The sequence below is a fragment of the Crinia signifera genome, chromosome 4 (genome assembly GCF_055691185.1).
Source record: "Crinia signifera chromosome 4, ASM5569118v1, whole genome shotgun sequence".
NCBI classification, from domain to species: domain Eukaryota; kingdom Metazoa; phylum Chordata; class Amphibia; order Anura; family Myobatrachidae; genus Crinia; species Crinia signifera.
Window position 1 is genome coordinate 172,847,963 of NC_139220.1, and position 15,527 is coordinate 172,863,489.

The window sequence follows — 15,527 nt, forward strand, 5'->3', positions numbered from 1 at the left end:
CAAAAACTTGGTAATGCATGAGTGACAGTTTCTGGCAGTTTTTCAGCATTTCAAAGCAAATGGTCAACTGTCATTTGCTCTCATCCATTACCAGGTTTTTGTTCCAACCATCCCAATCAGGGCTTAAGGCAGTGGTTCCCAAACTGTGTGCCGTGGCTCCCTGGGGTGCCTCGGACACTTGCAGGGGTGCCACGGGTTGGTGGACCAGGACCAATTCAAATTATTTATGGACAAAACCAGTGCTGGTGGCTGCCAATCATAAAATAGGTGTATAATCAGAAGCAAATCCTGCCCTTTACCACATAACTGAACCTAAGAAACACATAAACACAGGCTACTTAATTTTATATATTTTTGGGGGGGCCTAGGGGTGCCGCGGAAAAATTCTGATACTCTAGGGTGCCGCGATCCGAAAATGATTGGGAACCTTAGGCTTAAGGTGTGTAAAACACACACAGATTTTTCTCTTCTGATCTATCTGGTGGGAACAAAAACCTGGAAATGTGTTGGAGCAAATGACAATCATTTCCACCAAGATGCAGGAAAACAGAAAAAAAAACATATATGCTTTAATACATTTGTTATATTGGAATGATTTAAACAATTTGTCTGATTGATCCAGTGGCGTAACTACAGCACCGCAGCCCCCGCGGTCGCGGGGAGGCGCTGGGTAAGTGCGGGCGCCGGGGGGCTGCGGTGCTATCGTAATGCCCCATCCCCCGCAGCGTTACCTATATTCGCTGCGGTGGTCCCGGCTCCCCTGGCTTCATTCTGCTATTGCGACGGGCTACCATAAAATGTCCGCCCCCATATAGCAGCCAGTTCTCTGAAACTGTCTGCTGTATGGGGGCGGCCATTTTGTGATGGTCCGTGTTTCATATCAGAATGAAGCCAGGATGGGAGCCGGGACCAGCGCAGCGAATACAGGTAAGTATGCGGGGGATGGGGGGTATCGGCGTCCGGAGTGGTGGTGGGGTGAGGGGAGCGTGTTTTATTATCGGCGGGGGGGCGCCGAAATGATAGTCACGCTGCTGGATTGATCACTGTTTTCAAATGTTTGGGAACAATTTTTTGCTCCCATACATTTCCAGATTTTCGTTCCCACCAGATAGATCAGACAGAAAAAGTCTGTAGGTGTGTATGCACTTTCAAAGTGGTCATGCAGAGGTGGGGGAATCTCTATGCCACTAATGAGACACGTTGGTTGAATTCTTGACTACATTGCAAAATTGGCACAGACCTGGAATTGGGATATGCAATTGGAATATTGTAAATTATATTGCTGTGCAAAAAAAATGTGATTGTTCATACAGAAAGAATTGTAAAATTTGGTTTTAATGAATTGTGATTTTATTGTAAGCCAGAAGGTTAACGGGTGAATACTATAGAAAAATACATCACAGGTGCATAAGAATACCCTAATAACACTAAAATGTAGGATAGAACAAAGTGGTAATTAACAGCGCCTTCCCATTGCACACATATTACATGGCAATTTAGATATACATGGACACGCGGAAAACAGTTAGTCTTCGGCCAGCTGTTGACTGCATAGGGATGTCACCGACACCTAGATGGTGGGAAGCTCCCTGCAAGCCTGCATAGATTGCCTCATATCGGCCACAGAGCACACGCCATGGCACCGTGACACAACAGTGTACACCAGTCACAATTACACGAGAACCAGGCCACCACGCATGATAGCAGTACCGGTGCGCCCGTGGATATAGCACGTGTGGTGGCGAGTGTGCTCGCAGTAGAGGCCCCTGTGCCCGCCCAATCACTGACCTGTCACCGGAGAGAGGTGCGGTACTACAGCCAGGTGTTGGATACGGTGGATGTAGCAGGGAAACCGATACCAATGCCCGAATACAGCACCGAGCATCTACCTCCGAGTCCTCCGACACTATTTACGCTTAGAAACAGGGTCTGCTCTCTCCTCCGCCCCCGCCGCCACCTGACCTCCTCAAGTCCTCCCGGCCACCAACGACTCGAGCAAACCGCAAGGCAAGAGCGTCCACTACGCTGTCAGCGCGTCTGTACGTTGCGAGTGGAGGTAGCATCAGCAGCGGTTGCCTAGGAGAAGAGTCAGAGGAGGGAGCGGGTGACGCAGTGTATAGGAGGCAACAGTAGCGCGTAGTGCGGCGCGGTCTTACACACATACGGCGGCTCATGGAAGCTGAGGGCTGCGCCTGCGTGCACAGAGCCCCGGCCGGCACCGGCAGCAACAGCGCTAGGAGCAAGGGGGAGATGAACTCGGGGAAGGGTAAGAGGCAGCTTCGGCCTGACCATCACTCCTCTGACCGGCGCCATTGTCACCGTGCCCTGCATATAGTAACGTTTGTCTCTGTTCCTTCTCCAGTGATGGCCATGCAGGCCCGGAAGCGGAGGCCGAAGGGAAAAAAGGAGAAGGCTCGAAAAAAGTGAGTAGTAGTCACCTAAGGAGGAGAGCCGGGAGAGGGTTGTCATATTAGTACCCTCAGCATCTCCACAGGTGACCCTATGTACCACGCTTCTTCTTATGCTTTAACTTTAATTCATGCTACAATGGACTTCAGTATTTATCATTGACCCCGATTTTGCTTTCATATCTGTAACTGTCTTAAGTGTTCCCAGCTGCTATATGTATTTGACAATCTGTCCTCTGACGTGATGCCATTGTTGCATTGTGCTGATGACTGCTGCTAATATATGATCTCCATAATCCTAGTAATCCAATGTGTATTATAGATGAAGGTATATTGTGGGCCAAATTCACCACTGCAAGTGTCATGGTTCATACCTTTTAATCATGTTGTAAATAAGCTGTGTGTTTTCTTCTCATTATGCTGTTGTTGTTTTACATCTGAATTATTTTATAGGGATGCAGTTAAAATCCCGGCGGTCGCGATCCCGGCGTTCAGAATCCCGACGCCGAAATCCCGACACTTTCTCCCTCCGTGGGTGTCCACGACACCCCTGGAGGGAGACTAAATTAGTGTGCCGAGCGTGGCAAGCGCAGCGAGCCCGCAAGGGGGGGGGGGGGGGGGCGGCGGCGATCCACGTACCCCCTCCCCCTTGTCGGGATTCCGGCGTCAGGATTTTGAACTGCTGAAATATTTATGCATTTTCAGCTGCTGTCATAGGCAGATGTAGGTTTGGGGGGTGGAATAAGTTACCTGGATCCTCTGTCCATCTGTCTAAAGGGGTGTACACATGGTGAGATTTTGGCAGAGGATTTAGGGAGTCATTGTGATTTGTACGCAGCAGGGCTGCATTCGCAGTGAGACCGTTGTTTGTGTTTTGCGCACAGGTGCCCAGCATGTGGGGCATTGGGCAGCCTCATTACCATATGGGAACGGTCAGCATTTCATGCGCATTCCCATGAGAACACTGTATTGAGGCCGTGCAGTGAGTGCGTGGGCCGGCAGTTGACATCACCGGATGTCAGTTGCCTGGCCATTTCCATTCCAGCGTGCATGCATATGTAATGTAAGTGACTTAAAAGTCATTTGTATATGCGTGCACCTTACACATTTTTCGATGGTCGGCGCCCCCCCTGCCCAGTGCCTCCCGAGCTAATTTAAATACTTCAAACCAGTAAAATAATATAAAGAAAAAGCTTATGACACATAATATGTGTCAGGTATATTCTTTGTATTATTTTAAAACAAAATTACAGGGGAATCACTGCCTCCCCTGGCTGCACATCCCTGGAAAGCAGAAATAGATTAGGCAGGCAAGTCTATTTCTGCTTTGATTGGCTAGATCTAAAGCAGTGCCATGCTGCTCAGTGCAGCATCCCCTGTGCGCCGATGCCGACAACTCAACGATATCGAATCGGTATTAATGGGTGCTGGGTCAGCCTGTATGTACACCCCTTAAGTCATAGATACACAAGGAAATTCTGACTGGGTCATAGACTCTCATTAGTTAATCAAAACCTCCAGTGCATCTAGACAAAATCTCTTGTGTATCTAGTCAAAACTGGCTAGTAGCCAATCTGTCATGGTGTGTGCTGGGCTTTACACATTTCAGACTGTCTTGTGTCATGATCACATTAACTGTAGTATATAACATGATTCCATCTATTATTGAACATGCTGTATAAAGCCATGTACACAGGGTGACAGCACCATACTCTTCCCTTCCTCTACTTCATCTTCAGTCTCCTCGACAATTTCCACACCTACTTCAGAACTGATGCTGATTTTATTTCTACCAGCTATACCCCTATTTATGCTGTATTTTATGAACACACCCTGTACGTTACCTTGTAATTTGTTTTTTGTTTGCTGTGTACGGTGCTGCGGACACTTTGTGGTGCCTTATAAATAAACGTTCTACTACTACTACTACTGAGCAATATGCTTTACCCTTTATGTCTTTGCTCAGCCCGCAGCCTTTATAGTTAACTGTAATGGCACACTGAACGATATTGGTAAACTATATTGTTCAGTGATATCACTGGGACCCGCATGTTCAGAAGACGGTAGGGCTCGTTAACGATTTGCGGGTCCGTACACACTAAAAGCCCCTTTCTGAGTGATATATCGTTCAATATAATGTATAGTGGTCATTCTAGCACCTGCTATCTTTGAAAACCCATGCAGTTCCTCTTCCCTGCCTGGGGTGTCACTGTCTGCTGTAGTGCTTATAGCACAGTGTGGTCTGTATATCAGCACTGATATGCAAACCAGACCTTTGCTAGAAACACCACAGCAGACAGCGACACCCCAGGCAGGGAACAGGAACTGCATGGGTTTTTGAAGATAGCGGGTGCTAGAATGAACACTAATGTAGTTGTGTTCATGTATTGCAGATATCAGGATCACAATTTTTAAATAGCACCATCTGTTCTGATCTTCTAAAATGTAATGAATCTGTGCACTAATTGGGATCTGTTAAACCAGGGCTCAACAAATACTGGTTGCCACGGCGACCTATTTCTGCTTCCTGGCAACCAGATTTTTTTTGCAGGGAGGGAGGAAGCAGAATCTGGTCATCCACCCTTCTTCCCCTTCTGTCAGACCAGCAGCAGTGTGGTCTCTGACACCCCCCCCCCCCCAAACCTGGTCCTGCAGCAGCCAATAAAAATCCACAGCGTCGCCTCCCCAACCAATCACTGCAGGGTGCCTGAGAGTGAGACCTCTGACCTTCCTTCCCTGCGTCCAGTGGCGGCCTGGGCTGTGGGGGCAGGGTGCCTAGTGCCCCCTGTGCCGCTTTCTCATTTATGTCTAGGTCCGCATGATCACCTTTGTACTAAGGGGCTTATTCTGGTTCACTCCTTATCACAAATTCCTTCTTAGATGGACAAAACCAGGTGCACTGCAGGGATCAGATGTAACATGTGCGGAGAATTAGATTTGGGTGAGTTATTTTGTTTCTGTGCAGGGAAATACTGCTTTATTTATCTACACTGCAATATAGATCTCACATTGAAGTAAAATCCCACCCAAATCTAACACTCTCTGCAGAAGTAACATCTACCCCACCTGCAGTGCACATGGTTTTGTCCATCTAAGAAGGAATTTGCCAAAAGGAGTGAACCAGAATAGCCCTGACGGTCCAGCGATTTATGTATTATTTGCCGGGTGCCCGATGTTTTTTATGTAACTAGCGACTCACACAGATCAGTCTTTCTCTGCTCTCAAGTTAAGCTCTCTTAGCACCAGCACAACATTGCCCATCATCAAAGCCGTTTATACTAGAGACAGAGCTGGAGAGAGGCCCCGCCTTCTGTCCTCACAGCTCAGCCTCTCACATTGCCTACCTCAGATGGATGTCATGGGCTGGGGACGCAGCTGCCGAACTACACACCAGACCACCAGGAAAATACATTTTTCTATGGCAGCGACACAGCTAGCCTGCAACAGACAGACCAGAGGCCCCATGCAGCTGAAGCTGACTGTGGCAAGCTCAGGTACGAATGTATCCACAGCAGGTCAGTGTTCCCATTTTGGTGCCTGCTCCTTCTCCAGTCCAGTGACCCTATAATTACTGCAGCGTCACCTTCCCAACCTATCTACTGCCCTTCTAATTTCCTCAGCAAATCCAGTCACAATTTCGTAAAGCCCAGTGCCCCCCTTTGCAGTGTCATCATGTCTGTTTATTTGTCACTGGCGGCAATTCAATTTTTTATTTATGCAGCACTTATGTCTGGGCGCCCAATGGAGCAATTAAATAGTTTGTGGGGGACCAATAATTATCGTGCTTGTTGCTCCTAAAAACATACTTTAGCTATACAAAACGGTAAAGCCCCATCTAATACAGGGGTCTTTCCCTTGGCCCCACAGCTGCACCTCCACTGGCAGCCGCACCTCTGCTCTCTGGGACACCATGCGCTTAGCCCCCACCGCTTCTTGCTGCTGGATGAGCTCCGCATCTCCTGGCAAAGGGCATGTTACCCCCTTGCAAAGGGCATGGTGACCCCTGGCATCAAGCATGCAACCCATAGCAATGAGCATGTAGGTATGTACTAAGCACTAAAGTGTGTGGTATTCTATGTAATTGGCATTACAGTGTGGCGTAATGGGCATGCTGGTGTTTTGTAGAATGTGTAATGGGCATTACGGTGTGTGGTCTAACATGTAATGGGCATTATGGCATGTGGAATAACATGTAATGTGTGTGACGTGTAATAGACATTGCGTTGTCAATTTTTTCCACGCCTTCGGTGCGCACTGCCCCTCGTTTTAGTTTTTTGGCTCCTACACTTTCATCCTGGCTCCTAGATTTTAAAAAAAAAATTGTCAAGTCCTTTGTTAAACATGCACGGTTAAGCCCCATACACACTACGCCGATATAGGCGGAGGCGGGTGCCAGCATCGGCAAGTTCATACACACTTGCCGAGGGAAGAGCTGGCCCTCGTTATAAAGGATCTACGTTGTCTGAACTTTCACACAACGGAGAGGGTTCCAAATACACAAATTGTGGTGAATACACTTGCGATGTCTAAATACTGATCCCTGTGTTTTCAGGCGGATAAGAGTGTACCTCCACCACCAAGACAAACCAGAATTAGGGCCACAGAAAAGGTCAAATTGACGATGTATAACCATAACCATAACTGTTGTGCCCTATAGGCAGTTGCAGGGGGCGATACCCCCGTTGGTTATACATCGTCAATTTGACCTTTTCTGTGGCCCTAATTCTGGTTTGTCTTGGTGGTGGAGGTACACTCTTATCCGCCTGAAAACACAGGGATCAGTATTTAGACATCGCAAGTGTATTCACCACAATTTGTGTATTTGGATTGTATGGTTGGGATTGGTAATCCCTGGTGTCTACAGTGTTGAAGTCTTTCTGGCATAGATCATTCTAATATTTTTTGTGACAACGGAGAGGGTTGTTAATGATGGGCAGGAACGTGCAGTGTTAACTATGTTTTAATGTACACTCTAAACAAGACCGTAAAAGATATATCTTTCAGAATGGCCCTGAACTTTTACTTTCTTGTCTAGTGTATATATTTCCAGGACTGGTGTTCTATATTTCCTACTGACTGGAGAGATGGTGGAATGGTCACACAACATGAAATACGAAGCTCAGCCTGGGAAGGTTGGCACTAGGGCCACATCTAACCACTCATTACTGGATATGTCTTATTTTATTACTTTCACTGATTCTTTTGTATTAATCAGACTAATTTGCGATTTGCACTTTTCATGGGCTTATCAGACTCTCTCTAAAATCTAGCATTTGGACCCTCCCCACAAGTAATCTTGTGAGTGCCCTAAACTATATAGAAACTAAATCTTTGAGTCAGTGGCGTAAGTTTATAACAGATGCCCTGAGGCAAAAGTGTGATGTCGCCCCCCCCCCCCCCCCAAAAAAAAAGAAAAACCTTGCTTTCTTAACACTATTGGTTAGCCATCCTATAATGCAGACACACCCACAGAGGCACATGCACAAACACATATACACACAGCCACATACATATACACACAGCCACATACATAGAGCCACATGTATACACACTGCCACATACATCACATGTATACACAGCCACATACAGAGAGCCACATGTATACACACTGCCACATACATCACATACAGAGAGCCACATGTATACACACTGCCACATACATCACATGTATACACAGTAGCTACAGTGCATATGCACACATACACACACAATTATACACTTCCACATACACACAAACACATGTATACACACAGCTACATATGAACATATACCAACATGTATACACACAGCAACATACACATATGTATACACACAACCACACACACATATGTATACACACAACCACACACACATATGTATACAAACAGCCACACACATGTATACACACAGCCACACACACACACACACACACACACACACACACACACACACACACACACGTATACACACAGCCACACACACACACATATGTATACACACACACACACACACACACACACAGCCACACATGCACATACACCCACTACACACCTATGTAAACACACAGCAACATGTGCACAGCCCATGCCCATATATGCACACATAGCAACAAATGCACATACAGTAAACATAACCCTATATAAATATACACACAATACACATAAACAGTTTATTAAACACTACAACTGCCCCCTCTCACCTGTAAATGAGGCTTCCCTTCCATAGCATGAGCCAGAAGATCGGTGGAGGTGGAGAGCTGGACAGGCTGCAGGGCTGTCAGGAGGAGACAGGGGCTCTGCGTGTGACAGGAAGTCCAGTCTCTCTTCCTCTCACTGAGGGGCAGATTTATTAAGCTTGGAGAAGAGATAAACTGGAGATAAAGTGGAGAAAAGGTAAAAGGAGATAAAGCACCAGCCAATCAGCTCCCAGCTGTCTTTTTCAAACACAGCTGATTGGCTGGTGCTTTTATCTCCTTTTACCTTTTCTCCACTTTATCTCCAGTTTATCTCTTCTCCAAGCTTAATAAATCTGCCCCTGGAGCAGCGCTGCTCTCATACAACATTCTGACTGAGTGGCGCGCAGGGGCTGGAGTTCAGAGGCAATGGATGTCAGGCCGGGTGTCCCCTTCAAATGTGGCGCCCGGCGGCAAATGACTCCATTGCCTCCGGGACTTCCGCCACTGCTTTGAGTGCCAAATTCAATAAATAAATTCAAATAACAAATGTTGTCTGTAGCATTTTTATATTTCCTATATAAGGTAAACATTACAGGTCCTTATGCTGAATAAAAATGTTTCCTTGACAATTTTCACCCCAATTTTGACACTCACTTGGAACTTAAAGGGTTAAACAAGTGAACAATAATGACTCTGACATTGGCAAACAGTAAGAAGCCTGTCGGCTTCAACAGTGAGACTGAATAATTTATACAATGTTAACATCGGAATAATAGCACAAAGGCCTCCTATGAGCAGCATAGTCCACACCAACAGCTATTTTAAAAGCTGCTAAAGTCATTCAAGTGAGACCTACTATTTTATAATTGGCTTTGTAAAAACCTTTTTCCAAAATATGATTTGGGCCCCCCTCCTCCACCCCAACCCAAGTTTAGGATATGGAATACGGTACTAGTGTATTATCACGGCGCCCCCGATTTCCATCGCAGGGCATTGTACAACCACAAAATTGCATTGCATCGGATGCGATATGATTGCATGCAATGCGACGCGATTGTACGATTTTTAATTGTACAGGCACCCAGATGCCGGATCCTATGTTAAATGCCCCCCCAGTCCCGGTTTTAGATTGTACACCCACCCTGATGGGTAATGACTATGTACAATGCCCCCCCATTGTTAACGCCACCCCACTATCATCGCCAACCTGAAGCGTGGCGAGCGCAGCGGTACGCGTCCTCTGACTTTTTCATACCCCAACTATCCACGTCGGCGTGGAGTTGATTTTATGTAGTGTGGCGAGTGCATAAGGCATGGGTACGTGTAATACTTGTAAAGTAATGCGCGGGGCTCGCTGCGCTCGCCACGTTTCGGGCTTAAATAAAATCAACTCCACGCCGACGTGGATAGTGGGGGTATGAAAAGGTCGGAGGACGCATACCGCCGCCCCTCGCGGGCTCGCTGCCCTCCCCACGCTTCGGGTTGGCGTTGATAGTGGGGTGGCGTTAACAATGGGGGAGGGGGGGCATTTAACAGTCATTACCCATCAGGGTGGGGATACAATTAAAAATCGGGTCTGGGTGGGCATTTAACATGGAAATCGCGTCACATCGCATGCCATTATAATGGAATGCGACGCGATATTAAGATTGTACACTCATCCCGGGGAAAGGCTGAAATCGGGTCCAATCGCATACCTTAATTAGTGGTATGTGATGGGCGCTGTGATAATACACAAGTACCTGGAAAACAGCAGAGGGTGAAAGGGAGAGGCAGGGGAAGGTGTGACATGGGCAGCAGTTGGCTGCGTAGTCCTAAGGGACCTTGGTGCCCTGCACTAGCTGCACCAATGGAAGTTCTGCCTCTGATATGTGTGATAAGTACTAACTGTATAGTGCTTTGGTTTCATTTCTTCACCTTTGACGACACCAGCTGCTGGCATTTGTTATCCCATATACCAGGGCTGGGCAATTGCGGCCCTCCAGATGTTTGATGAACTACACATCCCAGGATGCTTTGCATTAGTTTTGCTATGAGGCCATGCTGAAACTGATGCAAGGCATGCTGGGATATGTAGTTCATCAACATCTGGAGGGCCGCAATTGCCCAGCCCTGCCATATACGGAGGGTCAGACCTGTCATTGTTTTTATCTATATATCTATAGTCTTGATAAAGGGTTAATACCCGAAACGTTGACACTTTAAGACCTGCTTTGTCTTTCTTGTTCACTGTATGACCTGCCGCCGCGCAGTGTTTATCAAATCTCCTGACTGCCATCTGCTTCGTTTGGAGATAGATATATATATATATATATATATATATATATATATATATATATATATATATATATATATATATATATATATATATATATATATATATATATATTTTCATCCATAAAGAGGCACTTCCTAGACTTCAGGACAGATCAATGTTTCAATCACATTAGATTAGTTTTTATCACAAATCCAATGTCCCATATTGGAATTGTTTAAAGGAGTTACATATTAACAATGTTCGGTGCATAGTGGTTTATGAATTTGCAATATTATTGGTTGTGTGGTTTTTTTTTTTTTTTTTAGAATATACATTTACTTTAACCACATCTCGTGTGTGTGTGTGTGTGTGTGTGTGTGTGACTCCAACACCCGGCCAGGCTACTGTATGTAAGGGCTACTTGACCAAGAAGGAAATTGATAAAATGCTGTGTCAGATGACCTGGCCTCCACAATCACCCAACCTAAAATCTATTGAGATGGTTTGGGATAAAATGTTTTGTTTTAGACATGTATGTTAAAATACTGATTAATATGTTTATCTTGTATATAAATTATTCAAATTTAAATACGGTCATTTTATAGATTTACTCATCTCTGCCAGTTGAAAGAAGTTATATTCTGTAGCCTTTTGAAAGGCATAGCTGAACAGGATTATTACCTTGTAACCTTGTGTGACTGCAGGTAAGGAACACACAGTTGTGTAATGTGTCCTATTATCCATCTACTTATAAGTACTGATCTATTTATAATGAAACCTTTATCCAAATTCCTGAATCCAAAACGAAATGCCAGAGCTTATAGTCTTCATATTATAATTTGTTTTGTATAGGTTTGTTTGTGTTGTAGTAATTTGTATATGTACTGAGTGATTTAACAAAATAAAAAGGTTGCTTTTATAAAGAACAGGTTCAAACGCTTGCATTTCCAGAAGAACAGGCAAGTCCATGGAGACTGGATTTGTTTCCTGACCTATTTTTTTTTGTACCCTGAATCGGTCTAAACGGTGCAAGCATGCAATGGGTGTCTATATTTAATCATTTTGTTGTACAGGTTGAGTATCCCGTATCCAAAATGCTCGGGACCAGGAGAATTTTGGATAACGGATTATTCCGTATTTCGGAATATTTTAATATTTCAATTATGTATTTTGAAGTATCTTGCATGTATGCTGTATAAACACATAAAATACACACAAATATATTTTATTACCACCTAAAATACACACAAATATAATTTTTTGTTCAAAAAACAAGGTTTCAAAACATGAAACAAAATTTGTGTACTATCTCAGATATTGAATTTGAATGCCAAGCAATCATTTTCTTGCACATATATAGTGCCAGTTACATGGCATGTCCTCAGTAGTGCGGTTACAAATGTCCCCAGTTAGTTTTTAGCAAAAAAAAAATTTTTTTTTTCACTTTCTGGAATGTATGGTTTTCGGAATAATTCGGATAACGGATACTCGGATACGGGATACTCAACCTGTAATTATATATTATACATGGGGTGAATAGTGTCTGTTAAGCATTTAACTTGCATAAATAAAACCATTGCAGCTAATTGAACAAAACAAACAATTATTACTGTCCTCTGAAAAATGCTCACATCCTATTTAATTTTCATTACTTTTTTCAATTTTTCTACATATAGAAAATAATTAAGTTAAGCCTGGTAATTTCCTGAAATGATCCCTCAGCAGCATTTTCTGGAATTTTTGTTACATGGAAATGTATTCAATATATATTCAATAAGAAAAATTCTCCGTGCATGGCGAGAGATTTTTTTCTCTCGCCATGCACTCGCCCTGTTCCGGAGGGCTCGCTGCCACTCCTGCTCCCACTATTCAAAGTGGTTAAGACTCGCCGCCACTTGCGGCGAGTCTTAACCCCTGCAGCGGACGAGCGTCCGCGGCAGGGAGCTGGCAGGGAGCCGGGGGACGGTGGCAGCCAGGGAAATTAAAGTCTCCCTGGCTGCCCCAGAACATATGTGCAGGGGAGGAGGGCTCCCCGGGACCCAAGCAGCACAAGCTGCCCCCCCTATAGCCAGCGGGGGACCCAGTATTCACTGCACCCCGTGCATATGTAATGATCGGGTGCGGTGAATATATGAATATCTAATGAGCGGCTCGAGAGCTCCGGCCAGAGCTGCTGGGTGCTCTGTGTAAAAACAAAAAATTTTAAAAAATATATATATATTTTAAATTAAATATATATTCATGTGCTATAAGCACATGAATAAAAATAACATGCCCATTCACAGAAAATAAATCCTGATTTTTTTGACACCAAAATTAAAAAAAAAAAACCTGGCCATTTACCCTGAAGCCCGCCTGGGTTGGGGAGATGCCTTCCCCTTTCGTTGGAACACTGAACACTTAACCTATCTTGGCCTGCGTTTCTCAAACAACATATCAGATACATACAAACTAAACTACACATACTCCATACTCCATTTCTCAAATGTTTGAGGACTTCCACAGATGGAAACATCTCCCGCTATCGTATCTGGGACGCTGCAGCCTATTTAAGATGGTCTCATTTCCTAGACTTTTGTATGTGATTCAGATGCTCCCCTTTCTGCTAAAGAACCAAGATGTCTCAAACATCAACAGAGCCTTCACCAAATTTATTTGGGCAGGTAAACGACCCCGTGTTTCCCAATTGAAACTCCAACAAACTCCATTAAATGGGGGTATAAATTTGCCCTGCATCCCAGATTATGCCCTAGCAGCTAACCTGCGCTATGCCTTAGATTGGGTGAGTGGTACAAATAATTACACATACAGATCTTTAGATCAGTCCTTTCTTCAAGACTGTACATTAGACGCACTCCTTTACCTGCCACCCTCGCTGGTGCCAGCCCATATTAAAGAGAATCCGTTGATTTATACTCCTTATCTAGCCTGGCGCACTACACGCTGACGAATGCACCTACCAACTAATATATCTTTACACACGCCACTGATCCATAACAGCGATTTCCAAGGGGGGAATCCTGACCCTATCTTCTCTACTTGGCATCTCCAGGGGTTACGTGCTTTATTCCAATTTCTGGATACAGATTATACCACGCCCCTCACCCTCTCCCAACTAAAAGACCGTTATCCTCAGTTGCAGATCCCCTTATTTGCGTACTTCCAGGCCAGGAGCTATGTCTCTAAGAACGTCCCGAAATTATACAAGGAAGGTTCAAACCGGGCTTTTGATCTTATGATCGTTTACCGTAAGGGAGAACAGATACCTTCCTCCACTCTCTACAGCCACATACGAACCACCTTAGACCTAACTAAAGTTAAAAAAGGGTTGACACACTGGAACTTAGTTTTCCCAGAGATACCGATCCTCTCCATCATCAAAGCTACACTGTCTTTAAATAAACTGCTTGTGTCGTCATCCTATGCTGAAATGCATTTTAAAATCTTACACAGGGCCTACTATACGCCCAAACATAGATTTTTGATGGGCCTAGCGGACAACTCCAATTGCTTTAAATGCCGATCCCCAGAGGCGGACCTCTACCACTGTTTATGGTCATGTGATATAATACAATCCCATTGGTCAGAGGTTCAGGGATACATCAATAATGTTCTAAAGCTATCCTTCACCATGACACCCTCCTGGGCATTCTGGAACATGTACCCACAAGACACACATACTCCCCTGACCCGGGGCAATAAATGTCTCCTAGCTAAAATTGCAGCTGCCTCCAAAAAGACTATCCTCTCCCAGTGGATCCACTCCAACGCCATCCCCTTGCAACTCATGCTCTCGAGACTAAAACACCTGTTCCAAATGGACTGGACCGAATGTTTACTTGACACAGAATCTAGGGCATCAAAATTCTTTGGTACCTGGCTCCCATATGTACACTCCCTTCCTATTCACGAAAAAGATCGTGTTAGGCAGGCAGTTCAGCTTACCACCTGGTACAATTTGACCACTCTAGAGAGGGGACTCCCCCCCCCTTTTAGCATACTGATTAGTGACCGACCCACTATACTTGATGGTTGTTTTAGGTTACTACATATGATGGATGTACTCACTGCTCGGACTTTACCATACTCCATGCCTAATCTTTTACACAACCATGTCTTATATATATATGACACAAGCCCAACGGCCCGCGCCAACTCAATTTTTTGTTCGATACTTAATGCCAAAAGACATGCTCAGTAAATGTGTTATTTAGCTGTGACCAAGATGTGCCTTCTCTACAATGTATTGCTACACTCCACTTTCTGCTCTCTTTGTTATATGTTCTACTGCCAAAACCATTGTACCGTATATGAACCTTCTTGTCTTTATTGTATTAATAAAAATATAATTAAAAAAAAAAAAAAAAAAAAAAAAACCTTTTAGTTTAAAAGTTCACATTCCAGTTCTCCATGAAAAGATGGAGAATTGCTACACGGAGAGACACGGCGAAAATATCACATTGAATAGGGTGGTTCACTTTTGGAGAGCAAAATGCTCCTTCCAACGCGAAAATAGCACAAACTCGCCATAAAACACGGCAGATTTCTCTATCATCCAGCAGGGGACACTGGCGTTCACGCTGAGTAATAGAGGTGGATGGCTGGGAACTGGCACACTGTAACTTTAAACAGCTGGCTCCTCCCCTCTAGTACCCACAATCCCCAGTTAGAAAAATTGTGCACTGGGAGCTGGCCACGCAGGAGTTTG

At 44.7% G+C, this 15,527-nt stretch overlaps 2 protein-coding genes across 10 annotated transcripts in view; one reads left to right on the forward strand and one right to left on the reverse strand.

Moving 5' to 3' along the window:
• PUS7 (pseudouridine synthase 7) overlaps nt 1-2,034 on the reverse strand; it is a 70,802-nt gene extending 68,768 nt beyond the window's left edge. Inside the window, exon 1 of one of the 3 annotated variants that reach the window (XR_014473445.1) lies at nt 1,789-2,034. Coding sequence is in view for 2 of the 3 variants with exons in the window: in XM_083183007.1 (XP_083039133.1) it covers nt 1,789-1,885 (97 nt within the window). In the remaining variant the exon portion in view is untranslated. The remainder of the gene's footprint in view (nt 1-1,788) is intronic. The other 2 variants (XM_083183007.1, XM_083183008.1) reach the window with 2 other exon arrangements.
• A 14-nt stretch (nt 2,035-2,048) lies between these two features.
• SRPK2 (SRSF protein kinase 2) overlaps nt 2,049-15,527 on the forward strand; it is a 151,757-nt gene continuing 138,278 nt past the window's right edge. For 3 of the 7 annotated variants that reach the window (XM_083183002.1, XM_083182996.1, XM_083183000.1), the window contains exons 1-2: nt 2,049-2,266; nt 2,363-2,423. Coding sequence is in view for 6 of the 7 variants with exons in the window: in XM_083182996.1 (XP_083039122.1) it covers nt 2,173-2,266; nt 2,363-2,423 (155 nt within the window). In the remaining variant the exon portion in view is untranslated. The remainder of the gene's footprint in view (nt 2,267-2,362; nt 2,424-15,527) is intronic. The other 4 variants (XM_083182997.1, XM_083183006.1, XM_083182998.1 and 1 more) reach the window with 4 other exon arrangements.